At 48.2% G+C, this 27,377-nt stretch overlaps 1 protein-coding gene across 1 annotated transcript in view; it reads right to left on the bottom strand.

The window, feature by feature from the left end:
- LOC122365650 (TBC1 domain family member 25-like) overlaps window positions 1-26,722 on the bottom strand; it is a gene marked incomplete at its 5' end in the record, with an annotated part of 201,187 nt that extends 174,465 nt beyond the window's left edge. Inside the window, one exon of the mRNA XM_043337057.1 lies at window positions 26,584-26,722. Within this exon, the coding sequence (XP_043192992.1) occupies window positions 26,584-26,722 (139 nt within the window). The remainder of the gene's footprint in view (window positions 1-26,583) is intronic.
- Window positions 26,723-27,377: the final 655 nt, after the last annotated feature.

Below are 27,377 nucleotides of genomic sequence, written 5' to 3'. Positions count from 1 at the left end.
GAGGGTCCAACGGACCCCCCCCCCCCCTTATACGTTTGCGGCTGGAAAAACACCAATATGGGCGAGAGTTAAGGTGTTAACCTCGGGTCAAGGTCAGGTCACAGCCCGTCAGGTCACGAAGCTGGTCAAAGGAGGTCATATTGCATATCAATCGATTCGGCAGGTCTTTTCATGTCCATTAGTCACTTTATCGACTCGGTAGCTTTAGTTCATCGGGAGTTATTGACGAAAAACTGATACCCTTGGTTACGTGATAAATGACGTCACGCAAGATCAACAAAGCAAAATTAAAGCATCAGACCTTGCAAGGAGCGCATGAAATCACGATTCCGTGTGCTTGAGAATTTGAGATAGTTGTATATCATTTCCGGACCAAACTAGCAATTTCCATATTCCCCTGACTTTTAATGGTGAGAGACTGACCTGATCTCAGGCGACCCTTCAGAAAATCCGAGATATACATTTATACAAGTTGTGAGACTCTCGATCATACTATAAGATCCTGTAAGTTTCATCTCCCTATGAAAGCTCTGCACTGAGGGTGTAGCGAGGTTGAACATTATTTTAGGAGTGTGCACACAGTCCTAAAATGTTGAGGACAGTTTAGGACAGTTTCACACAGTTCATTTTAGGACTGCTCATTTATGACGTCATAGATCAGTGACCTGACTTGACTTAAAAATGCGGTTGGCGTAAAAAAATCTGACTTATCAAATCCCGACTAAAAAAATCGACTTATAATCCGGTTAATCAAATCCCGACCATGTTTTTACCTGGCCATTAATGTTCTAGCCTTACAGGTGATTGTTTGAACGCGGAAGATGCTGAATCTTGGTTAACCCCATACTTATCGTATGATAAAGAACGTCAGTGTTAGAAAGTTAATTAACAATTTTATTAATTTAGGATAGTTTAATTCAAGTGGGTATAATCCGACTTGACAATTTACTAGGAGGGTTTTGCAGCGCTATTAGTTCGGCATTTAATTATAAATCATTGCTAATTTCGATCCGGATATCGTTATTCAATGCTGGCCTTTGCGTCCTCAGAAAGTTGTTTATAGTCATGAAGGCTTGCATTGACCCATACTTTCCATTTTTCAGCACTATTATTCGCCGTAGTTGACCAGGTGTTTTCTTCAGCTCTCCCCTGAATCCTTTGGCTTAGACCTGGCGTATCACCCGTGCATCGCAAGACGCACCTACCACACACAAGTTCATGATCCCCACGAACCCACATCAGCGTCCGTTCGCTTGGTGTGTGACCCCTTGACCTTTGGCCGCGACAACTGCCGGCTTGCTGGAGCACCCCTCCCTTCACGCGCTGCCCCGCCCGCTCCCCTCCCTCCCCCCCCCCCCGGGGTCGTGTCACGAAGGTTCGGGCTTACGCTACTACCGGCCGCTGCGCAGCTGTCACTAGCGCCTGGGAATGTGTGGTCTGGTGCGGATTCAGCCAACTACCGGCTCGCGACACCAGCGCCACATAGTGGCGACGGTACATTCTTTTTAGACACACTGTACGTACAGTCACTCAGGCGGGAACGGGAGACAAGTTTCGGAGGCTGGAGGATTCACGATTCGCCCACCGCGTAGGCATGATATTCTCGCACATATAACCAGGAACCTAGGATTAGAAACGAGACCCCTGACAGGAATGGAACGTACGACATAATAGGACGTGCTTAGCCCGGGCGGAAGAGAGGAAGGAGCATGCGACCACGCCCCTGCGCGTTAAGTTCTGCCGGTAAGGACGCATCATTGGGGAGAAGGGACCTGAAAAACGTCCAAGTCTAGTTACATGGGAGCAAACGGAAACGGGACACTAAGACACCTAGGAGCACGCAGTAAAGCGCGAACATACGCTTGTGACCGGAGGGCGGCACTGTAAGACGCGATATACGCTGGTAGTCGGGGAGACACCGTAAGACGCGATATACGCTGGTTGTCGGGGAGACACCGTAAGACGCGATACGCTGGTGGTCGGGGAGACACCGTAAGGCGCGATATACGCTGGCGGTCGGGGAGACGCCGTAAGACGCGATACGCTGGTGGTCGGGGAGACACCGTAAGACGCGATACGCAGGTGATCGGGGAGACACCGTAAGTCGCGAACATAGGTCCCTCACTGGTACTTACACCTCGATAGGTTCGGGAATAACTCCAGTAGAGTTCGGGTAAAATTTAAATATAGGAAGGGCCTGCGTCAAGCTCGGACGTATCCATCACTGGCAGGGTGGATGCCATCGGCAGAGCGGCAGAGAACGTTATATGCGATACAATGGTAACCCAGTGACCGCAGTTAGTCGATGAACGGATCCACATCGCGGTGAGTCGGGTAATTTGGGGGACATTGTGCATTTGTTTATTTAGGTAGGCTGTGACGGCAGTTTAATACGAGGTGCCTCGGAAAGTTACGCCGTAAGACGCTAGTCCCGGTTCCAGGACGGTACGCGCCGTAAGTCGCGAATACGCAATAAAGCGGTGCCAGCCGTAATAAGGCGCGAAATATACGCTGTAAGTCGTCACGTCGTCATCATAGGGCAAGGACGCGGTAAGACGCGAATAACCGCAGGTGATCGGATAGAGATACCGTAAGTCGCGATTATACGCCGGTTATCGGGGGACGATACCGTAAGACGCGAATTATACGATGTAAGTCGTCACTTAGTCGTTATAGGGCAAGGACGCTGTAAGACGCGAGTTATACGCCGTAAGTCGTCGGGAGATGCAGTAAGACGCGAGATAATACGTAGTAAGACGTGCTTTGTGATCCCAAATGTAGACCATCGATGAGTAGAAAGGGCCCATTAGGCGGAACGTGTAGAATTAATTGATGTGTTTCGATTAACTCCGATAGGCAGAGTGGAAGTTCAAAGGTTCCAAGGGTACTCCAGAGCCGAGGTAATTTAGGACGTGGGATCTACTGCAGGGATAGGAAAAGGGGGAGGGAAGCGAGACGTCGCAGTTTGGCAATACGGACAAGTTTGAGTCAGATGAGTGAAAGTGTGTGAGACTGGATGAGTGTCTGCGGGAGCAATTGCGCTTAGGTTAATCAGTTCGACCACCTAGCACCCTTTTATTATCCTCAGGGATGGACCATGCCCGAGGGATCCAGAACAAACGCTTAACTGCCCCCCTGTGTTTTTTTTTGTGGCGGTGAAACCCAATGATGCAGTGCCTGTGTGTTCGCCAAAGACTGACTTGCCTCAAATGGCCTCGCTAAATGCACTCCTCACCGAGGGCGGACGGCAGAGATCAAAGTCCGCACAGAGCCGACCTGCTACTGGGCCATCCAAACAGAGCCCAGGGCGAATGAGGAGAGAGGCCCCCCTACAGTAATATGAGCCGAAAACGTTAGTTTAGAGTCCAGCACAATTCCAAGATCGCGAACTTCTGCGACACGCTGAAGGGGGAAACTGTTGACAAGGTGCAGGATGGGTTCTCTTTTGAGTGATTGTGAACGAAAGGCACTTTTGAGCGTTGAGAGAAAGACACCAATTGGTGGACCATTTGCAAATGTTGATGAGGTCGGTTTGAAGGAGGCCGCAATCAGCAGCAGTTGAAATTTGCCGGTAGATTTTGACGTGGTCCGCATACATGACGCATTTGTTTTTTTTTTTTGTCCCACTGAAGGGTTAGTTTATTTTCCATTACATACACAAGTACAGCTGCACGTATCACTATCCCTGCGATACTCTCTTTCCACTTGAAGAAAACAGCCGTTCACAAAGGAAACAAACGTAAATACATAAAATACATATAAATTGTAAGTCTAAATACTTCAATAGAAATAAATAAGTTGATACAGTCTGTGTGTGGGGGGGGAGGATGTTGGAGTGTGTGTGTGGGGGGTGTATGTGTTAGGGTGTGAGTGTGGGTGTGTGCGTGCTTAGGTGTGTGCTTTGGTTTATGATTGATGTAAAAGTGCACGTGCTCACTGGCACGATGAGATTTGCTGTTATCGGAGAATGTGCCCCAATGTTTTCCACTTCTGCTCAAACTGGTCAATTTTATCATTAAGGCGACTGGCAAGATATTCTTTTTGAGCTTCGTATCTTATTGCTGTCGTCATATGTTCTATACTTGGTTTCTCGCCTTTATTCCGAGCTTTAAAAATTACTGCTTTAGATATTGTTGTTAGAAGTGTTTGAAGTGTATTATTGTCTTGGGGAAAAAACCACGATCGCACGTCATTTTGAAAAGATATGTCATATTTCATGCTGAGAACTCTAGCTGTGTTATTAATGAATGTCTGCGTTACTGGGCAGTGCCAGAATAAATGTGCTACTGTTTCTGAATCCCGATTGCAAAAAGTGCAGGCTTCAGTACTAGATATTTGAATATTGTGTAAGAATGTATTTGTGCTTATTATTCTGTTAACTATTCGATAGTGAAGGTATAATAAATACACAGATTTCGTTGCCTGTTTCAGTTGAAACATGCTTCCGACTTGGAAGCAACCAACGTCGCGGGTCCATTTGTGTTTTAACCTGTCATCTGTAACATGACGCATTTGGACGACGACACAACCGTCGGCAAATCATTGATGAAGAGAAAAAAGCAAAGGGGCCAGAAGGGCCCCTTCCGGAACTCCAGATTTTACTTTAGCCCACTCAGAATTTCTTCCATTCACGATCACTCTCTGCTCTCTCTCCGACAGGTACAAGACGAACCAATCCAAAATTTTGCCGCTAATACAGTAAAGACTCAGATAGTTTGACCAGAAGTAATTTATGATTAACACTTTGGAAAGCCGCAGAGAAATCCGTGTATATTGTGTCTGTCTGGCACCCGTCGGAGATCGAGCCCCAGGCAGTGTGAAGGTAGGTGGTGAGGTTAACCCGCGCCCGGCTGGGGGTCCTGGATTTCCACGCTCTGCTGGGGGGGGTGTTTGAACACCCCCCCCCTTGTAACTCGGCTCCTGGGCCACGTAGCGATACGCGGAAGGCGGCGTTCGAAAGAGCGTCAAAAATAATGACGAAATCACTTCGGTCAATTTTTTGGTCAGGTCAAAGGTCAGGTCACCAGAGGTCATTGAAGGCAAAATTTCGCCGATTTCCAGGTCGAATGTCGAAAATTTCCAAGAAGCCAACGCATAACTCGGGAACCAATAGAGCTACAGCGCCGCAGAAAAGCGCATTCGATAGCCCTATTAACGCCCTTTCTGAGTAATTCTCTCAGATTTGACCTACCGTCAACGGTTTTGCCTGCAGGGGGCACAAACGGCAAAAATAGCCGATTTTTTCGGAAACAGTTTTTCTGCAATAACTTTTGACTCAAGCCTTGTACGAGCTTCCTTTTACCAGCATCGTGTTCCTCTCGTCAAGACGCATCGAATGAACTATACCTTGACCTTGAAAGGTCAACTTGAAAATTTGACCTCAGGTCAAGGTCATGACCTGACCGGAAAGGGTCATGTTGCATATCAGTCGATCCGTATCGTCGAGCTGAACACATCTAAGGCGTTTTCATCGCTCTAGCATGCCTCTATCAAAAGTTATTTGCGAAAAACTGTTAGATACCATTCGTGACCTAAGATGACCTCATGGCATAAATAAGGGTCACGGACACCATTTTCATGTTCAGTGTGTCTAAACCACTTGTAATTCGGTGTTTGGGAGTGTTTATAATGTCTTTCGTCCAAAAGAGGCGCATTTCAATTTTCTCCCATTGACTTATAATGGGGAGGTCGCAAAATTGACCTGACCTTAGGTCATCGATATCAAAATTCTGAGATATACATTTTGTACATGCTATTGCTCTTAGCAATCGCTGAAAGTTTCAAAGCGATCGGTCACTCGGTGTAGCTATGACAGACATTGAAACTTTTTATGAGGTGAGGTCACTTCAAGTGACCTGGTGACCTGACCTTGAATGACCTTGGTCTGAAATTTTCACAACATGTGTAGAATTGATGTATGATAAGGTGTACCACGCGCCGCCGTTTTTGAGATATTCGCGAAAAACCACAAGGGGGGGTGTTCAAACACCCCCCCCCCCCCCCAGCAGGGCGCGGGTTAATGATACAGAATCGGCGAGGCAGGAAACCGTGTTGTGCGGGGGATAGCACTGGGGCAGCGTGTCGCAGAAGCTCGTCAACAATTTTTTTCAATAACCTTGCCAAAAAGTGGAAGAAGAGACACAGATCGATAATTTCGGGGATCTTTTTTGTCACCCTTTTTGTGTATCGGCACAATGTTTGCCTGTTTCCATTTGGATGGGAAAATGCCTTGTCGCAGTGACATGTCACAGAGTTTGGCCAGTGCACAGTGGGGATTTTTCCGATCTAGCGCCTCTTAATTCAAAAAATCTTTTTTGGATTTTTGTTTACATATTTTTTGTGTCAGTGGGGCTAAGAAATGTCTGAGTTTTTCATATATGGCATTGTTTTATCTGTATGTCCACAGCAAGACTAGGAAAAATGCGCCCAAAGTTAACACTCATGCGTGATTATTCAATGGGCTCAGTAAGACCCGAAAGTATAGCTCAATTTCATTGTCCTGTCCTGTTGGTTTTAATCTTGCGAGGTCTTAAAGTTGCATATCTTCTGAAAGGCACCTTTATTGGGAATGGAATGGCAAACAGAAAGTATGCCACAACCTTACTAAGGTTACAAAAATGCCGTTTACAAAAACCCTTACAGACACCATGTTGAAGGAATGGCATTCTTAATAAATGTAGGAAATCAACAATGTTTTCCACATTTTTCCACTCCGAAATATATCCTATCAAATTCGCCACTTTCTCCTGCACAAGTCAACGCCTAGTTTGGCTGCCGGAACTTGCCTGAACACGGAATATTCACATTAGAGTATCTTAACACCCCACTCTAGGAGCGCTAGGGCAAACAGCACGATATAGGTATGTTCCGGACGGAGGCGAATAATTGTACTTTGTGATTTATATGATGCATATTTTCTGAGACACATTCATTAGGAATAGGATGACAAGTGTAAATAATACATACCGTAACCTTATTAACCCTTGCACTTGTGGGGAGGGGGAGGGGGAGGGGTCGGATAAAACCCCATGGTTTTCCGCAAATTACTCGCGCAAAAAGCGGCCGATCGCGACGAAACTTTCGGTGCCCTCGAGATCATCAATTTTACATCTAACCTAAAACTTTCATGACTCTTACCCAACTGACCTTTGACCTGTGGCATATTTCTCGAGACCATGTTTGGCCGGAATCGTGATTCGGCGTATGCCAGTTCACATTATCCGCGGTTTCCAGTCTTTTTGTGGTTTTAAACGCTCAAATATCTGAAATGATGTTGGTGCCATGTATTATGGTGGGTGATAAGATCACGTGAAGGTCAAGTCAAGGTCATTGACCTTTGATGACCTTGGTTCACTTTTTCGGGTTTTACTTGTTTCTAGGATACTTTTTGGTGCTGATTTCGAATTTAGCAACCATTTGAATATTTACGAAGTAGTTCTGGTGCCTTCGTACCATGTTACGAAGCTATCAGTAGTAGGTGACACCTACTATGAATGGCCGGCAGGACGCCTAATGGTTGATCTAGCCTGACCTGACCCGACCTGGCCTAAATGCATAAAGACATCGTCTGTGATCAAAATTAGCATGAAATTTGTGATCAGCACCCCAAAATACCCCGTAACACCCTAACTTTGCGAAGTTTCAAGAGGTCTCGATTTCCCAACTTTAGTTGGGTCATTAAACTGACTTGGAAAGTCAATTAATGGCCTTGGACTTTGAAAGTGGATATATTCGGCCTCATTTCGTCATAGGCAGCACGCTTGATTTTTCCGCGAAGCTCTAGCTTAATCAGGGGCCAAACGGCTGAGCCGGGGGTCCAATTGAACCCCCTATACTATGTTGACTATGCACATTTACAGGTAAAATTCTCACCAGAACACACCAGCCAACATCTGTGCACAATCTGGCAACAATATTACCTATGGTTTGCCCTCTACGAATAAAGACGTGCTAGATCGGAAAAATCCCCACGTGCAGTGGCACGGACAGCTCTGCTCTGAGGCACACTCATGAACAATGCGAGCACTGATCCCGTCGGGCCCGCATGCCTTGGTTGCTGGTATAGATTTCAGAATCGCACACACTGTCCGCGGATACAGCGATACGGTTCAGGGCCGGCAGGTCGTGTCGCGTTACAGCGGGGTAGGTTGACACATTGGGATCAGTGAACTTAGATGCGAATACCCTGTTCAGTACGGAGGGTCTGCCAATAACGTCTGAGATGAGCGTTTCACCGTCTCTTAAAATTGGGTGTAAATATCCCGCTTTCCTAAAACATTTTAGAAACGTCCAATATCTTTTCGGGTTCGACTTAAAGCTATCAACTAGATCATGCAGATACATGGCATAACGCCGGCTACAAATGTTTTTAAATGCCGAGCGCTTGTCCGAATAATGGCGTCCTGATTCATCACTGGGACTCCGGCGTAGTCTCCGGAACGCAGTCTCCTTTGCTTCGAGAGCCTGCCGCGCAGCGGCGTCAAACCACGGCGGAAACAAACGACGCAGCGTCACACGAGGTACATGATCACATATAGCAGCCTCCAATAGTGAGTAGAACAAATCAACTGCGCTGTTCAGTTCCAGATCATCTAGCATGGACCAGGGCGTAAGTGCCAGAACTCTACGGAGTCCTTCAAAGTCTGCCCTCTTATAATTAAAAACTGTGGTCCGTGTGACTACAGTCGGTGACATGCCAGGGAATAGAGGTCTGCACCGGCCGGCTGCAGCCGCGGCTGCAAATATCTCCAAGAACACGGCTACGGCTGTAGCCACGGCTGTGAGATTTCAAGCTCAATCTTAAGTACTCAAATATAAAATTTTAAATCCTTAATCTTACATTCTGATAAGCAGTCTAGCCTGTAAAAATCATGCAAAGGATGCCCAACAACATTGAATTGAAAGTGGTGAAGCCTTTGAAAACCTGTAATGGTTACGGAGCGAGCGAAGCGAGCGTAGTCTTTCCTTAGATTAACGGAAATTTCTGAGTATGAGCGGCCGGCCGTGCGGACGCTTTTGCGAGGCTTATATCTCAGCAACCACTTGACCGATTTACACGCGGTAATTTTTGTAGGGTAGCTTCATTCCTTCTACCAAGTATTGGACTATTCCCGATGCATGTGGGTGACCCCTTATGCACGTGCCACGTGCAAAACGAAGAGGTGTCAGTTTTGTAATTGTTGCAATATCTCGGTAACTACTTGGCCGATTGCGCTGAAAGTTGGCATGTAGGTAGGCACTAGGCACCCACTAGGCACTGCATATCCATGTGCCAGAGTTGGGGTGCTGCTGCACGTGCGCACGTGCAGGGGTCGATTCCAGATCTCGAGAACGGCTGGACCGATGGCGCTCAAATTTGGTACACGGTTAGGGACCAGTAAGTAGGGTGCCGTGCACAAGTTAGTTGGGACCCATTTTGCACGTGCGCACGTGCAGGGTGCCGCTTCCAGATCTCGAGAACGGCTGGGCCGATTGTGCTCAAATTTGGCACATCGCTAGAGACCGGTTAGTAAGGTGTCATGCACAAGTCAGTTGGAGGTACCCCCTCGAAAGTTCGCACGTGCAAGGCCCACCCTCTCGCTCGCTCCGTTAGTCGCCCCCAAAGGCGTTATACTGGTTTTATCATTTGCCGTAGGGGAGTTTGCACTCTGGTACAGAATAGGTACTAATTACGGAGCGAGCGAAGCGAGCGGAGTCTTTCCTTAGATTAACGGAAATTTCTGAGAATGAGCGGCCGGCCGGCCGGCCGTGCGGACGCTTTTGCGAGACTTACATCTCAGCAACCACTTGACCGATTTACACGCGGTAATTTTTATAGGGTAGCTTCATTCCTTCTACCAAGTATTGGACTATTCCCGATGCATGTGGGTGACCCCTTATGCACGTGCCACGTGCAAAACGAAAAGGTGTCAGTTTTGTAATTGTTGCAATATCTCGATAACTACCTGGCCGATTGCGCTGAAAGTTGGCATGTAGGTAGGCACCCACTAGGCACTGCATATCCATGTGCCAGAGTTGGGGTGCCGCTGCACGTGCGCACGTGCAGGGGTCTTTTCCAGATCTCGAGAACGGCTGGACCGATGGCGCTCAAATTTGGTACACGGTTAGGGACCAGTTAGTAGGGTGCTGTGCACAAGTCAGTTGGGACCCATTTTGCACGTGCGCACGTGCAGGGTGCCGCTTCCAGATCTCGAGAACGGCTGGGCCGATTGTGCTCAAATTTGGCATATCGCTAGAGACCGGTTAGTAAGGTGCCGTGCACAAGTCAGTTGGAGGTACCCTCTCGAAATTTCGCACGTGCAAGGCCCACCCTCTCGCTCGCTCCGTTAGTCGCCCCGAAAGGCGTTATACTGATTATAGCCAGGTACCAATTGTTCCTTCATCATCAAGAGCTTGACAGTTTCAGAAAATGCAACATGTTGCATTGTCACATCCCTCTCAAATCAATATCACCTGGTCATTAGGAGAGCACCTTACAGCTATTGAAGACAAGCGTTCAATAATTCTTTCAGGTAATAGAAAAAGAAATAACACCTAGGTAAAGGCAGCTAAAGACTTCATAAAATATTATCTAAAATAACTGTTAGATATATTTCTGGATTTTCGCCAAGTCCAATTACATAATATATAACTAGCGCTTTATGTTCGAACTGGTGTGTGAGTGACCGCTAACAGAAAATGCTGATCAATGAAGCCAATGGCAACGCGGTCTGATGGGGGGGGGGGGGGGTGTTAAGATTGTGTTACGGTAGCCGGGTGGTACGGCTGGCCGCCGCCGCTGCAGCGAGCGGCGGGCGGCACAGCCTACCCGGCGGGCGCCCGCGCGGAGGGCTCATTGGTCGGAGAGCACGTGACCTGACCGTACGCGATGTGGGGGCGGGGGCCGCAGCGGCATGTCACTCTGGGTCGAGAGTCGGTCGGGGCCGGATGGACCGCTGAGTTTGGGCTGCTGGTGCGGGACTTCCGGCCCGCTAGTAGCGCCCTTCGCGGCTTATTCAATGTACTTTCGTTGGCGGCTGTCAGATGGGACTCTCGTCTTGTCGAAAGCTTCTGACCGAACTGCATTGGGCGGTCCAAATGGGAGAGGCGGGACTGTAGTCCAACCTCTTAACCAGACGTCTTGGTGCCTGGTCCCGGCCACTGCCCATGGTCAATATACTCTGAGTCATATTGGTCCATGGACAGTCCTCTGCGGAGGTGTCACTTATAAACCACGGCTTAACCGTTTTCAAGGGAGGTATTTTCACGGGTAGGGTCGGCCTTCTGCCGATCATTCACATTACATACCTGTCGTCGCATTGCACAGTTTGCCTGTATGTTGCCTGTTTTGTTTGGTTCAATAAGAATACGTGAGGAGCCAAATTTACAGTCTTTTATTGGTCGTTAGTTGCGACCGGGGCAAGAAGCTACCAGAGATTTAGTGACAATTGGGCCTCGTTCGTAACATAGTCCTCCGGGGGCCGGATAGTCTTTTCTTTCGTTGGGACTCTCGTCCAGACGATTGGACTGACTTTCGGTTGCTATTTTGTTCAAATTATATTCCAAATTTGAACGCGTTTCCATTTGGTCGAATTGTCATTCGATTAAATGATTTTGGTTTAATTTGCTCACACACAATTCATTTGAATTTCTGAATGAAACTTTTGCTTCTTTGATTGCAACTATGGATGAATTATTAAGCACTCGAACGAAACTCCGCTCTAAGGCAACAAAACTGTGCAATGAGCTCCGAACTTACCGAGAAGGTGACCGCAAACACCTGGACCCAGACCTGCTAGCCCTAAAGCTCCACCATGTCCAGAAGGTGCAGAGCGAGCTGCACAGCACTCAGGCTGAGCTCGACAAATTGGGGCAGGCAGACGACACCGGTCACATGCAGACCATGGAGGATGAGGTGTTTCTTGGCTCTCGCCTCCTCACCCGCCTTGAAAGGGCTGAGGAAGTAAAGGAAAGGGCTGAGCCACCGACTGTGTCGGGAAACGCTGACTTCAAATCTTCTATCACCGTGAAAATTCCAACTTTTCACGGTGACATCATGAAGTGGTCGGAATTCTGGGAGTTATTTGAGATATCGGTGCACAGCCACCCTGGCTTCGCTGACGTCCAGAGGTTTGTGGTCCTAAAATCACACTTGGCTGGAGTGGCTCTGAAATGCGTTGAGGGCATCCCTGTCTCAAGTGACGGATACGCTGAAGCAGTGTCAGCTCTCAAACAGCGCTTCGAGCGTGATGACGTCCGTCGTGAGACGCTAATGAAAGACATGCTGAACATGCCGGCGGTCCGTCAGAACGACCTCAAGGCCATGAGGTCTCTCATCAATCACTTGACCACGCATACTCGCGCCCTGAGCACTCTGGGAATCACTTCGGACAGTTTTTCGACTCTGATGCTACCCGTCGTGAAGGACAAAATTCCCGAGAGCTGGCGTCTCGAGTGGGCAAGGCGGGAGAGCAGTGATTTTCCCGAGTTCCTTGAGTTTCTGCAGCACGAAATCAGAGTCAGGGAGTCGGCCAGAGGGGGATCAGTCTCTACTGCCTCATCCGATATTCTGATCTCTGAGCCGTCCGTGACCAGCAGTCTGCACGCCCAGTGTCTGACTCGCACAGGGAGTAAACCCAGTGCACCGCCGTGCGGGTGTTGCGGACACGGGTCCCACAGTCTGGACCAGTGCACAAGGTTCCAGAAGCTGTCGATAGAGGCCCGATGGGAGAGCGCCAGAGCTGGTAAAGTCTGTTACCAATGTCTTAGGGCAGGCCATCTGGCCGGAGCTTGTCGAGGCGACTCGTGTACCATATGCGGGAAAAGGCACCACTCGCTGCTTCACTATGCCAGCGCTGCTCCGCAGGAGGCCGGTGATCGGAGGCACGGGTTGTCACCCGAAGCTCCGCCCTTTTCTCCTGTCCAGGCCACAGCTCAGGGTGCTCACTCTGCTCTAGAACCCCGAAACGCCGACCACAAGGGTCACCACCGCTACAATGCCAGCGGCATGCCTGGAAACAAAACGTTTTTCCAGACGGCATTGGTTGAGGTGGAGGGGCCCAGAGGCAGGCAAAGGGCACGTCTCCTAATTGACGGAGGTTCTGACTCCTCTTACATAAGAGACACACTGGCTAAGGAGCTGGAGCTCCCAGTCACCGGTACAGGTACGTTCGCCTGTATCGGCTTTCAGGAGAAGACGGAAGAAGCCAGGCAATACGACCAGGTTGAAGTGACTCTCAGGAGTCGGTTCGGGGGTGATCCCGTGACCATGAAAATGTGGAGAACTGAGTCGCTGTGCTCACCTCTCCCTGCCACCTCACCACCCAAAGTGCCTTCCGGACTGCCGGATTTGATGGCCGATGATTTTGACGATGGGGAGGTGGACCTCCTGATCGGCATCGATAACATGTATCGTGTCGTGTTGTGGGGGCAGTTTGAGCTGGGAGAGGGTCTACGAGCCATAGAGACGGTCTTTGGCTACGCGATTCACGGGAACCGCGGCGATGATTCGCCGATTCAGCCCGTTCACCAGTCTTCCCAATGTCAGCTGAGACAGGTGCTGAAGCTGAACGAGACTGGGGTCGGCCAGAATGAGGCCATGAACGTGGATGACATTCTATCTGAGCCACACTGTAACGAGTTAGTGGACTGTTCCACCAATAAGACTGTGTCCTTGAAGTTGGATGAAAGTCCACCATTCCATCCTGGTTCTGCAAAGGCGCAGACACAACTGCTCGATGCAGAAGAACTGTGTGATGAGCAGGATGAAATGATGACAAACAATGGAGAGATGACTCTCTCCTTCAAGGAGTCGAATGCTGACTCAAAACCCAATGATGAGAGCGGCGCCGGGCTGTCGCCAGGCCAACGTGACTCCTGGGCTGCTGCCCGTTGTCAGGGCGTGAAGCCCTCTTCACAGTCTCCTGGGGCGATCATTCCATCATCCGCGGTGGACGGGATGGGCCGGAGCCAATGGTGTGCTGAAGCACTCCGGCGGCCTCCACGGTGCCTGTCGGCATCGACACTGGGATGCCATCGGCAGCCGTCTCCAAAGAATCGACGTCTGCGGAGCCGCTGGAGGAGCGACGGCCTAAGATGGAGCTGGAGTCGGAGCTGGAGGACGCCTGCCCCACCGGAAGCGCCGTCTCACTGCCCGGCGTTCCCACGCCTGTGGAAGAGAAGAAAGAAGAGGACGTAGCCAAGGACGCTGGCCTCCGGTCCTAGGACCAATGGCCAGCTGCGGGAGGACTGAGACCCGCAACGACGGCCGCAAGCAAGCGAACGTGCGGCTCGTGGTGTGATGTGTGCTTTGTTGTGAATTGTGCGCGCGTTGTGTTAATCTCATTTTGAAAATGTGTTAACCAGTGAGTTCCCACATTTTGGTGGGGAGTATGTTAAGATTGTGTTACGGTAGCCGGGTGGTACGGCTGGCCGCCGCCGCTGCAGCGAGCGGCGGGCGGCACAGCCTACCCGGCGGGCGCCCGCGCGGAGGGCTCATTGGTCGGAGAGCACGTGACCTGACCGTACGCGATGTGGGGGCGGGGGCCGCAGCGGCATGTCACTCTGGGTCGAGAGTCGGTCGGGGCCGGATGGACCGCTGAGTTTGGGCTGCTGGTGCGGGACTTCTGGCCCGCTAGTAGCGCCCTTCGCGGCTTATTCAATGTACTTTCGTTGGCGGCTGTCAGATGGGACTCTCGTCTTGTCGAAAGCTTCTGACCGAACTGCATTGGGCGGTCCAAATGGGAGAGGCGGGACTGTAGTCCAACCTCTTAACCAGACGTCTTGGTGCCTGGTCCCGGCCACTGCCCATGGTCAATATACTCTGAGTCATATTGGTCCATGGACAGTCCTCTGCGGAGGTGTCACTTATAAACCACGGCTTAACCGTTTTCAAGGGAGGTATTTTCACGGGTGAGGTCGGCCTTCTGCCGATCATTCACATTACATACCTGTCGTCGCATTGCACAGTTTGCCTGTATGTTGCCTGTTTTGTTTGGTTCAATAAGAATACGTGAGGAGCCAAATTTACAGTCTTTTATTGGTCGTTAGTTGCGACCGGGGCAAGAAGCTACCAGAGATTTAGTGACAATTGGGCCTCGTTCGTAACAGGGGGCATTTTGGCCCCCCCCCCCTAAGATCTCGAGAACCACGCAACATAGCGACAAGCGGTAAACGGCGTTGGATAGCCCCAACGGGGAACTACCTTGTGACCCAATTTCATTGACCTCGGTCAAACCGATGACGTCACAGGTCAGGTCAAAGGTCCAATTTTCACCGTTTACAGGCATTTCAAGAAATGCGCTGTAAAATCGAGTAAAATGCATTTCATTGAAAATCATCGATGGGCAAATGTTCTTCAAACACATATTTTGCTATTTGAGGTCACTGCTACCAGGTCAGGTCACAGAGGTCAGGTCACTGGGGGGGGGGGGTGTCACAATATGAAAGTGTCGTGTGATACATGCTTTATGGTCCATTTTACATGACAAATGCGATTATGTGGGTCAGGCAGACTTTTGGGCCAGCTTAGGTCACGTTTTGGTCAAGGTCAGGTCAAGGTCAGGTCAAGGTCAGGTCAAGGTCAGGTCAAGGTCAGGTCAAGGTCAGGTCAAGGTCAGGTCAAGGTCAGGTCAAGGTCAGGTCAAATTAGGTCAAATTTCAAAGTTGATATTTTGCATAAAATGGGTATCAATTCGATGCAGCTCGTCACGGGAAGTTCAATGGTGGTCTCCGTTTTTCGCTGCGAGGTCTAGAATTGCTAAAAAATTGAGTTCAAAAATCTGACTTCATCAATTTTTAACAGTTTTTCGCTATACCTTGGCCAAAAAAAGAGGTATCGATCTAAAAATTGTTATGTATATCGTAGAGCGCAGGGACTATCACATATATTCCGTTTTTTTTCGAAATTCGAAAAAAATTGGAAATTTTTTGAGTTTTTCTAAAAAATCATTTTTTTTTTATTTTTGGGGGTCAAAATCCCAAAAGTTCGAAAATCCGAGATGGCAGTTTTGTAGCGTCGTCTTTTCTCTACACAATCACGTAAAGAACTTTAAAATTGCTTGTTAACTGTAGAATTGGTGAGCGTTTCAAGATGTCATGTTTTTTGCTCATTTTTACTCGAACATGACCTCAGTTTGACCTCAATAACTCCTGACCTGAGGTGACCTGTGACTTGAGATTTTGTGTGAAGGTGTCAAATTGATGCCCGATAAATTGCCCAAAATTTGGGGGCGCTGCGCGCCGCCGTTTTTTGGCTATTTAAGAAAAACCACAGGGGGGGGGGCAAAATGGCCCCCCATCAGGGCGCGGGTTTAACTAAAAACAACTTATTATATACTATTTGGTTGCATTTCATTGAAAGTATCCACGGCCGGCTGACGGCTGGCTGCCCACAGTTTGCCACGGCTGTGGGCGGCTGTGGCTGTGGAGCCACGGCTGCGGGGCGGCTAGGCTGTGGAAAATTGCAGCTGTGCAGAACTCTACCAGGGAAATAAGCTAAAATTAGAGCGAGGCTTGAAATGATCTCACGCATGTCAGAGTGTTTTTATTTTAGGCAAAATAAATATCCAAAACAGTAAAACAAGCTTTCGGCATTACGCCATCATCAAGTTTGAATAGATTAACATGTTTTTGATTTTCAAAAGCTAGAGCACAATCATATTGTTTCAGGCATCATAGCAGCTCACTTTTTTAAGCGTATTGCAATACGTTGCAAATAGTGTGGTGCATTGCACATGGCAAGTAAAAATGCACAACAATGTATCATTACGTACACTACATGACATGCACACAATATATCATAGGTACAACGATGTCAATAAATCTCACCTCAACATCAGCCGCATACATCATCATCAACACCCGGTCAGTAAACATTGACATAATAATCATATTGAAAAACATTGCCGCTGTTCTTAGCTCGATTCCAGTCAACCAGTCGTGAGTCGGGCAAGTCAGTTAGGTGTGTGCGTGTGTGTATGTGGGTGGGGGTGTGTATCATGTATTGACTGGGCCGTAATAGCCACTTGTGGACAAGCCCTAAATAAACGAAACGAAACGAAACGAAATAATTATTTCCTTGGCATGGCACCATCTTGTGATGCTAGGCAATGGCCATATTTTCTTTTTGTAACCAGTGATATCGAGTGTGCGTGAGCTCTCCGTTTGCTGTCCGGATGCGGAGACATTCCTGACCGACTCCGGACGGAGACCGCATGCGCCCATAGGGCTCTGTGTTAAATTCCGTACGGACCGCAAGCGCTCCGCATAGTGGACGGCGGCCTTTACGCAAATCGTGAGTAAATTTGACCAGAATGCCAAATATATGCCGTACTTACGTACGACGTTCGACATGAATACCAAAATCCAAGACTTGCGTAAGTTGTCTTGAAATGAACAATTCTTATTTAAGTATGTACTTACGCCAAAATGGTACTTAGGCTGTCAGCCTGAATCCAAAAGGCAAAAACTACTTAAGTATTTGCGCAACTTTAAAACTTAAGTTACGCCGTCGACCTGAATACGGCCCCGTTTGAACAAAATCGCAGAGGTGGCCGATTTTGGCTGTCCCGGTTGACATAGAATGCCCCAATTAACTAGAATCGAAAGTGATAACAAGTTACGATGGGTTTGTTCCAGGGTTGTGAAAAACCCAGAGTTTTTGGTATTTTGCCCATGGGTAGTGGGTTTTTGGCAAAAACCCAGGGGTTTTTAGGGTTTTTGCTGGGTTTTTGGGTGTTTGCTATATTGCAGTCAAGATAAGGGTTCACAGCCCATCTTATTACTCGAAGGGGTACCCAATAACCTTTACTTAGGGTACGGCTCTCGCGAGATTAAGCGGTAGGTTTTGCACTTTTACATTTCCGGTTATATCTCAGAAACCAATCGATCTACGATGAAGGCACTTTACCCGATCATGGCCGGCTTGTGAACCAACAAGTCGATCGCATCTTCAACACTTAACACGCGCAGTGGAAGGGTTTCGAGTACTACGCCCAGTGGAAGGGGGGACGGATGGCGCCCCCCTAAGATCTCAGCTCCCAGTGGAGCTAGAAAGACGAAATTTGGAGGGTATGTGGGGGCCCTGGGGAACTCTGTTGTGTGTGAATTTCATGACCCTAGGTCAATATCTTCAAGGTCAAATGAGGTCAAATATGGTCAAATCTGTCATATGAGCGACTTTTTTGCGTTTATACGCCGATAACTCAAAAAGTTACCAGCCGATTTTCTTTTTCTTTTATTCACTATACGAAAGAATATACATTTGTGAGTATGTAGGGTGAATTTCTAGTTAATCAAACAATAAATATGGCAGTTAGAACTTAGAAACCTGCTAAGGGTAAGACGTCGCCGGCTGAAGCGGGATCGGCGGACGCGGGAAAAGCGGCAATCACAATTTTGTGTTTACGCACTCATAACTCAAGTTTTTACCGGCTGACTTTCAAAATTCTTTGACCATAAGATTGCCTGTACATTTCTTAGTCTTCTCACCAAATTTGACGCGAATCGAATATAATCAGCATTCAGCGGTAAGGAGCGCGATGTAAAGACGGAACCGTCCCGCCCCGGCACAGTCTACAATTCAGGCGGCGCGTAACGGCTAGCGCCGGCCGTCGCGCCGCCGCGGCGGCAGGATGTTTGACTTTACACCGCTATTACTAAAAAAGTTGCGAACCGATTTTCTTATTTCTTGCACGAGAAGATCCACAATTCAATTCTGGACAGGTAGCCAAAATTTCACATTAATATTATGTTCGCGGCGCGAGTTATTGGCGAAAAACAGGACGGTTGGGCGAAATCCGCCCCCCCCCCTCCACTGCGCGTGTTAAAAGGGACCCTCCCACCCCACCTTAACATTAGATTTGAGTTGAGATAGCCAAAATGGGGTCCCTGGCTCACAATTACCGGTTTCGGCACTCACAACATCGAGAAATGCCTTAAATCGGAAATATTGAATTTAAAAATTGCTGCATTTTGATTCAGAGGGGCTAATGCCTAGGAATACCCCTCTGAATGTGTGACGTCAGCGCAGATATCTAACGATTTTTAAATGTTTGACTAAAACGTTTTGTAGCACACGGTGGTATAGGGTAGGGTGGGGTAATTTGAACATGTGGGGCAATTTGAACATAGTGTGAATAACAGAAAATTACGGAAAATTCATAAGTGGCATGACAATAAGACCAATGAGAGCAATTATCGTAACTAAAAGGGCTATCATATGAACGGTGTTTAAAGTTTCAGGGAATGAAGATGTTGACGCGCAGTGTAAAAAATCAATTTCGCAAGGAAAAACGCCTAACAACACGTCATTGCAACTTCATTGCAGCGCAAAATCTTGCATTGCTAGCGCCTAATACGCAACGGCTTTTGTTGTATAATGACCTAATCAGTGCCTTCAATCCAAGAAATTTGCTTTTGAACCCTGTTTTTAAAAATGGCAAAATAACTTTTAGCGTGGGGTAATTTGAACATAGTGTGAGAATTTGAATGAAGACAGGGATAGCTCCAAAAAAAAAACGCTTCCAGTTTTTTTCTTGCCAATATTTTCGACCCAAGGCAGTAGCAGATAAGTGATGCCAGTTTAGAAAATTTACGTCTAATATCCGTCTAATGTCCGGCATTTTTGTTGATTTTCCGTCCAAAAATGTTAAAGTCAACTATTTGTCCAAATATGTCCGAAAATTATGCATCTATCAACACTCAAAACCGTCATTTATATTGCTTATCATGTAATTTTACCAGCCGAAAAGTGTTCATTATATTGAGAGCTTAACAAGCTGTCCATTCGCCATTCAATGCTATGCACGATTACTCTATAAAAAGCGCTGAAGTGTAGGAAGCCATCGTCCAATGTTGTCCAGTCTGCTACCTTTGTCCAACCAATTCCGAATTGGACATTGGACAAAATCAGAACTCCAAATGTCCAGGTTTCCATTGGCACCACTTTAACAGATGTAGTACGGTTGGGAGAGTTTTTATCGAACAAAAATGATAGACGTTCTGTTAATTGAAGAGGGGCGAATTCTGTCAACTGACCGGTGTGCAGCGTGCAGATATTGATACTCTGCAACTGTTATTTTTGCTGTTGTGTTGATTTTTCAAGTGAAGGTATGTTTAGAATTGTTCTGCCTATTTGTTTATGGGTCAAACAACATCGGTGCTGGCGAGACTATCGTTTTTATGACAGGTAAAGGCAGTATGTTCAAATTACCCCACGGTGGGGCAATTTGAACACACCGTGACTTGGTGGAGAAGTGAGGCTATGCTATTCAAGGTATGCTCGGCTCGTCCAAAAATGAGGCTTGCATGGTGAAAGCAAGTGACACTTGTGCTACTGAAGCAGTTTTTCTTCATCCAGGGTTGAACTGGAATTTGGTACAACGGAGAAGACGTAAAAATATGTTCAAATTACCCCACACTACCCTATGCTGCTTTGTTCATTACAAGTGCCGCACTTTCAGTTGCCAAACTATTGCTTCCAAATAAAGTCGCTAGGAACAGCGGAGATCCCAAAAAGTAAACAAAAGTAAAAGTCTAATATCTTGAAAACCGGTGAATATTTTTCGGTGAAATTTGGTAGATATTCGTTTTCGCTCTTTCTGAACCGAGCGACATCACTTTCATGCCAATTCATAAACTTTTTTGAAGGTGGGAGGGTCCCTTTAACCCGGCAGGCGGTGGGCCTCCCAGCCACCTTCCGCGCGGTGGGGGGGGGGGCATTTTTTGCCCCCCCCCCTCGTATCTCCGAAACTACTGGACAGATCCGGAAAATTCAAACGGCGTTCGATAGCCCTGTCAAATTTGTCGAGGGAAACCAAATGTCATTGACCTCGGGGTCACCGATGACGTCACAGGTCAGGTCAAATATAAAATGTTTCACCGTTCACGGGGCTTCTAGGGAAAGCGCTTTAACACCGAGTAAAACGCATTTTGTCGAAAATCAGCGATAAGGCGTCAGTTGTCTAGTACATACATATGTTGCTATTAGAGGTCACTGGTCATACCAGGTCAGGTCACAGGTCAGGTCACCAAAGGTCGCCAAGGGTCACCACATGAACCCAACTCTACTAAGGTTGCGCGATGCATGTTTTATGGCCAGTTTTTCATTTCCAACTCAATGGTATTGGTTATAAGACCATCAGGCACGGTTTAGGTCACTTTCTGGTGGAGGTCAGGTCAAGGTCAGGTAAAAAAGGTCAAATTTCAAAGTTGATATTTTTGCATAAAATGGGTGTCGATTCGATGCCGCTCGTCACGGTGAGTCTAATGGTGGTCTTTGTTTTGCGCTACGAGGTCTGGAATTGCTAAAAATTGAGTTTGAAAATTTGACGTCATCAATTTTGAATAGTTTTTTCGCTATAACTTTGCCAAAAAAGAGGTATTGATCTCAAATTTGGTATGTAGATAGAAGGCGGTAGGGACTATCACATATATTCCGGTTTTTCCGAAATTCGAAAAACTTTTTGGATTTTCGGCTATTATTTTCAAAAAAATTACTTTTTGATTTTTGGGAATCAAAATCCAAAAAATCGAAAAAACCGAAATAGCAGTTTTGTAGCCCTCTTAATTCCACACCTTTTATGTCAGAACATTTTTCTGTATCTCTAAAGCTGTAGGCCTGACAGCTCTTCCCGCGAAACCTTTTTTGGGTCGAAAATAGCAAAAATGACGTCACTCTGACGTCATTAGCGGCCAACCTATCATAGCCTTTGGAAAAATTTGTGGTCATCATGTGCGCTAGCTACTCCCGGGAAGGTACTGAAAGTTTGGTGACGATCGGCGCAGCAGTTCTCGAGATATATCGAAAAAACTAAAGGGGAGGGGGCAAAAATGCCCCCCCCCCCACCGCCTGGAAGGTTAAGACGACGAAGATATAGCCTGAAGTACACTAAATTTTCTAGGTGCAAAACCTACCGCTAAAATCCGCGAGACCTGTACATACAAAGGGTGAATATTTTATTTAACCCTCGCATGTGTGCGGCGTTTGCCAGCTTCTAATGTGTAGGGGGGGGGGGGTCGGTTGGACCCCCCTTGCCGTTTGGCCCCTGATCGAGCTAGAGCTTCGCGGAAAAAACGAGCGTGTTGCCCGTGACGAGAGGAAGCCGATGATACCCAATTTTAAGATCCTAGGTCATTGATTGACCTTCCACGTCAGGTCAATGACCCAAAGTCGGGAAAATCGGGACCTGTTAGAAAGTCGTAAAGTGTGGCTGCTAAGGGGTTTTTCGGGGTGCTGATCACGAATATCGTGTTAGTTTTGATCAGAGATGATGTCTTTCAGCATTTAGACCAGGTCGGGTCAGGTTAGGTCAGGTCAACCAGTAGGCGTCGTGACGGGTATTCGTAGTACGTGTCAACCGCCTCTGACAGCTTCGTAACATGTTACGAAGTCACCAAAACTACTTCGTAAATGTTCAAATGGTTGCTAAATTCGAATTCAGCTCCAAAAAGTAGCCTAGAAACATGTAAAACTCGAAAAAGTGAACCGAGGTCACCCGAGGTCACCAAAGGTCAATGACCTGACCTGACCTTCAGGTGACCTTGACAACCACCCTCATGTATGGGAGCAACATCAAATCACATGTTTGAACGTTTGAAACCACGAAAAGCTTGCAAACGCGTGGCTAATGCGAGCCGACATACGCGGAATCGCGATTCCGGCCAAACATGGTCTCGGAATAGAGGTCACAGGTCAAAGGTCATTTGGGTCAGGGTCATGAAATTTTCAGGGTAGGTGTAAAATTGATCAATGCGAGGGTACTGAAAGTTTCGATCGGCCGCTTTTTACGCGAGTTATTCGCGAAAAACCATGGGGGGTCCATCCGACCCCCCCCCCCTACACATGCGAGGGTTAATCGCTTTACTCGTATGATTGCAAGAGCCACTTATAAGCCCACAGCCGGCTTGTATAGAAGACATTTATCCCGGCACCGCCTGGGCTATTTCCCTACCCGCGACAGCCGGTTGGGAGGGGGGCGGAACGGTCCCTCTGTTATCTCGAGAACCATTGGTCGTATCGAGCCCCACGAGGCGGCGATCGAAAGCTCTTCACGAGATCTTCCCTAAGCATTCTTAAACCTCGCCGGCACAGGCCATTTTCTGCCTTTCGACGGCACAAGGGGGGGGGGAGGTTGGTACGATTCCCCTTGCGTTTGGCCCCTAATTGAGCTAGAGCCTCGAGGGGAAAACATCGTGTAGGTCGTCACGAGACGAAGCCAACGGTGCCCGTGTTTTTTTTATCTAGGCCTCCCTCCAACGGGCACTTATATCCCATTTACAGGAGGGCTCCTCCTCCTGGCCCTTGTTCACCCACCCCCAGGCTACGGCTGAAGTGGGAGCCTACCCCACACCTGGTGACACAGCCGGGGACGGCGCCCGCGGAACGGGCGGAACCGGGAATCGAACCCGAAACCCGGCACCGTCCGCACCGCGGGTCGACGCCTTAACCGACTGCGCCACCAGGGCCGTTTTAAGGTCATAGGTCAAAAGGTGACCTCTGAGATCAGAGGCCAGCTTTACCAACAGAAAAATAGCCGCCTGCCGGAATTTTTTGCCTAAAGACCGTTTCACATACGGTAAACGTGATGGGCATTGGGCACGTAAACGGATAGGGCCGTACCGTTTACGCTCCGTGTGTGAAGTAACCTTTAGAAAAAATCCGGCAGCCGGAATTTTTCTGTTGGAAAAACTGGCCTCAGGTCAATGACCCAAAAGTGGGGAAAATCGGGACCTGTTAGAACGTCGGTAAGTGTGGCTTCTGTGAGGTTTTTCGGGGGTGCTGATCACGAAAATCATGTTAGTTTTGATCACAGATGTTGCCTTCATGCATTTAGGCCAGGTCGGGTCAGGTCAGGTCAGGTCAACTAGTAGAGTCCTGTCGGGGATTCGTAGTACGTGTCAACCGCCTCTGACAGATTCGTAACATGTTACGAAGGCACCAAAACTACTTCGTAAATGTTCAAACGGTTGCCTAATTCGAATTCATCTACAAAAACTAGCCTAAAAACATGTAAACCTCGAAAAAGTGGACCAAGGTCATCAAAGGTCAGTGACCTGACCTGACCTTCAGGTGACCTTGGCACCCACCCTAATGCATGGGACAACATCATATCACATTGTTAAACGCTTGAAACCACGAAAAGACTGCAAACGCGCGGCTACTGAGAGCCGGCATACGACGAATCGCGATTCCGGCCAAATATGGTCTCGAAAAGTAGGTCACAGGTCAAAGGTCATTTGTGTCAGGGTCATGCAATTTTCAGGGTAGGTGTAAAATTGATCAACCCGAGGGTAGGTACTTAACGTTTTGTCGCGATCGGCTGCTTTTTACGCGAATTAGTTATTTGCAAAAAAAAAACCTCAGGGGGTTGCATCAACCGTTCGAGCCCCACGAGGGTTAAAGATTGCCTGCGAGGGTTAAGATTGAGGTCAGAGTTCGGGTCAGGATCAGGACAAGGGTCAAATTCTGGGCCATCTTCATGACGCGGTTTATGAACGGCGGAATCCGTAGCTTTTGCCCGAAACTCAGCCGAAGGGACATCAAAGGTTTTGTGAAGATACCCTGAGAGCATAAGTGGGTCAAAGGGTCAACTAAGCACGGGTCAAGGTCACTTTGAGACAGCAATCGACGGGTTGCGCTGCCTCTTCAATGATATTTTTTGCGCTTATTTTGATCGTAGTGGTTATTCTGCATCCTACTCTTAACTGTAGAAGCATTGATTCGAGGTCAAGGTATGTCAGGTCAGCTCAGGTCACGAAATGTCATCTTTTATGCTACGTGCGTATTAACTTAGAGATTATTTTTCACACAGGACCTGATGTTCATACTCAGTGATGTAGCAAGTGGGAGGCCAGGAGGCCATGGCCTCCCTCTTTGGCTTTAGACTGCAGACACACCAGTGAAACATTTAGGCTACTTGAATGTGTCATAAGAAACGACTTTCAGGGCCTCATCCAAAGTACTGGCCAAAACGTATGAATATGAAGTGAAACTACGTCTAAACTATCTTAAATTTGCCTTGTGAGGGTCCGCAGAGATCTTCGAGGCCGAGGTCGAGCCCCAAAGGCTAGTGTGGACTGTGGGGCCCTCAAAAGCCGCTTTGGGAACCCTAAAGGGTCAGACTTGTGCGTGAGCCCCTCTGATGCTGGTGTGGAGCCCTATGAAGCCAGCGCGCAGCCCAAGCGTGGGTCCCACTAAGGCCAGCGTAGGGCCCTCTAAGTTCAGTGTGGGTCCTCTAAGCACAGGCCTTCTGAGGCCAAATCGGAGCCATCTGAGACCAGCTTGGGCCCTCTGAGGACAATGTAGGGCCCTCTTAGGCCAGGGTGGGGCCTTCTAGCATGGGGCTCTCTGATGCCGACCTTGGGTAATCTGAGGCCAGAGTGGGAACCTGTACCCTCTGACTTCTAAGGCTGGTGCTGGGCCCCCAGAAGCCAGCGCGAGCCCTGTGAGGCCAGCATGGGCCTCCTGAGGCCATAGTGGGCCCCCGAGGCCATCGTGGGTCCCTCTGCTACCGGTGTGGGGCCTTTGTAGGTCAGCATGAGCTCTAAGATGTCGGAGTGAGGCCCCCGAGAGCAGCATGGAGCCATCAGAGGCTAGATCAGGGACCCTCTAAGTCGTGCTGGTCTCTCCTAAAGCAGGGTATCAGCCCTCTTCTCATTCTATGGGTCAATGCTGAACATTAATCATCAAAGATTTTCATATAATAATGATTTTGTGTAGGAAAATAGCCACCAGAACATGACTTAAGTTGAAAAATGAGGAAAATAGCAATAACCCACCCTGTTTTTTTGACACTGCAATGTCAGGGTATAAACTGAACAAATGGCTCACTAACTACATATTCCACGCCTGGGCGGTGGCCCGACCGTAACAACAGCCGGATTAAGTGTTGTTCGATCTCTTCTTCCAACTTGACTTTTGAGCCATGCGATGTTCGAACGGTCGTCAAAATTATGAAATTTGGCTCCAGTAAAGCTTTGGCAATGTTCCAAAGGCCGCCAAATATGAAACAACTAGTTAAGCCATTTTTAGGTCAGGCCAAGTTTTGGCTATTTTTGACTCGTAGCTGTTTCTCCAGTTTGGCCTTAAATCGATGCTATGTCTTCCAGAGCGCAAATCTAAAAAAATGGACGCTTTTGCAAACTTTTTCCTGCGCGACTTTTTGACCAAATGCGATTCCGATAATGACATTAACACCACCGTCTTTCTAGCGTTAAGACGAATACTCTGTACTCTCCGAATGACAGCTTAAAAGATGATCTACAGCATGACCTAATAAGGTTAGATTGAAAACCTGACCGGAATAATTGACTGAATGAACATTTAAAACGCAGGGTAGCCTAGCAGAAAATAATAACGTTGCATATCGGTATGTACTCATAATCTTTACAGCCTACACGCATCTATCGAATGCCCGGTCGGTCAGGCACTCTATAGAAGGCCTGATTCCACACATTGCCTGTAACATATATATGTTTGCCACGGCTCTGGGCGGCTGTGGCTGTGGAACCACGGCTGCGGGGCGGCCAGGTTGTGGAAAATTGCAGCCGCGCAGAACTCTACTGCCCATCCTTAACCAGTTTCATCCACCGGACAGGACCTACCTGCCCATCCTGCACCAGCTTCATCCAGCAGTCACGAAGCTCCCGGTACTCGGCACACTTGGCCTTGACGTAGTCGATGCGCTCTCGAGCAGTCATGTTCTCCGGGTAAATGTTCAACAGGTGCTTCCACACGACCTTCCTGGGGATGGTGCAAATTGAAATGAGCAGAGCCGAAGTCTATTCTTTTCAAACAGCACACAAGCACAACCGCATATTGGCGAATTACAGGGTGTCCACGTCAAAAGTGTACCCAGACTTTTCTCCATATTTTATCTTAAAAACATCACACTCACGAACAATTGCCCTCGTTTGAGAGCCAAGGCAATGGCAAAACATTTGCTATGCTTTTCAACTGTGCTCGGCACTCTGCTGACCAGCGCGTGCCGTCTAGAGCAACTGCTCTATATGAGCCCCTTTGCGTCGGGTCACCGCCGGCAGACGGACCGTCTGGAGGTGGGTGATCGCCTGGTCAACGATGTGGGAAGGAAGGCGACGGATCTCGTCGATGATGAAGTCTTTCAGCTCCTGGGTCGACCCTGGATTGCCAGCGTATGCACAAGTCCTTGAGAAAGCCCCACAAGAAGAAATCTAGAGGGCTGAGGTCGGGCGAGTGTGGAGCCCATTCCATTGCGCTTTTCAAGCTGATGTGGCGGTCAGGAAAGTGCTCTTCCAGAAATTCCAGCGACCGTTTGGCGGTGTGGGGCGGCGCCCCGTCTTGTTGAAACCATTCTTCATGGCGACGGATCCCGCGTCTCCGCTTCAGCTCTCGCCAGAATGGTTCCAGTGCCTCCGAG

The sequence above is a fragment of the Amphibalanus amphitrite genome, unplaced genomic scaffold, assembly GCF_019059575.1.
Source record: "Amphibalanus amphitrite isolate SeventyFive unplaced genomic scaffold, NRLGWU_Aamphi_draft 000754F_arrow, whole genome shotgun sequence".
Taxonomy (NCBI): domain Eukaryota; kingdom Metazoa; phylum Arthropoda; class Thecostraca; order Balanomorpha; family Balanidae; genus Amphibalanus; species Amphibalanus amphitrite.
This window is presented reverse-complemented; position numbering and strand designations above follow the sequence as displayed.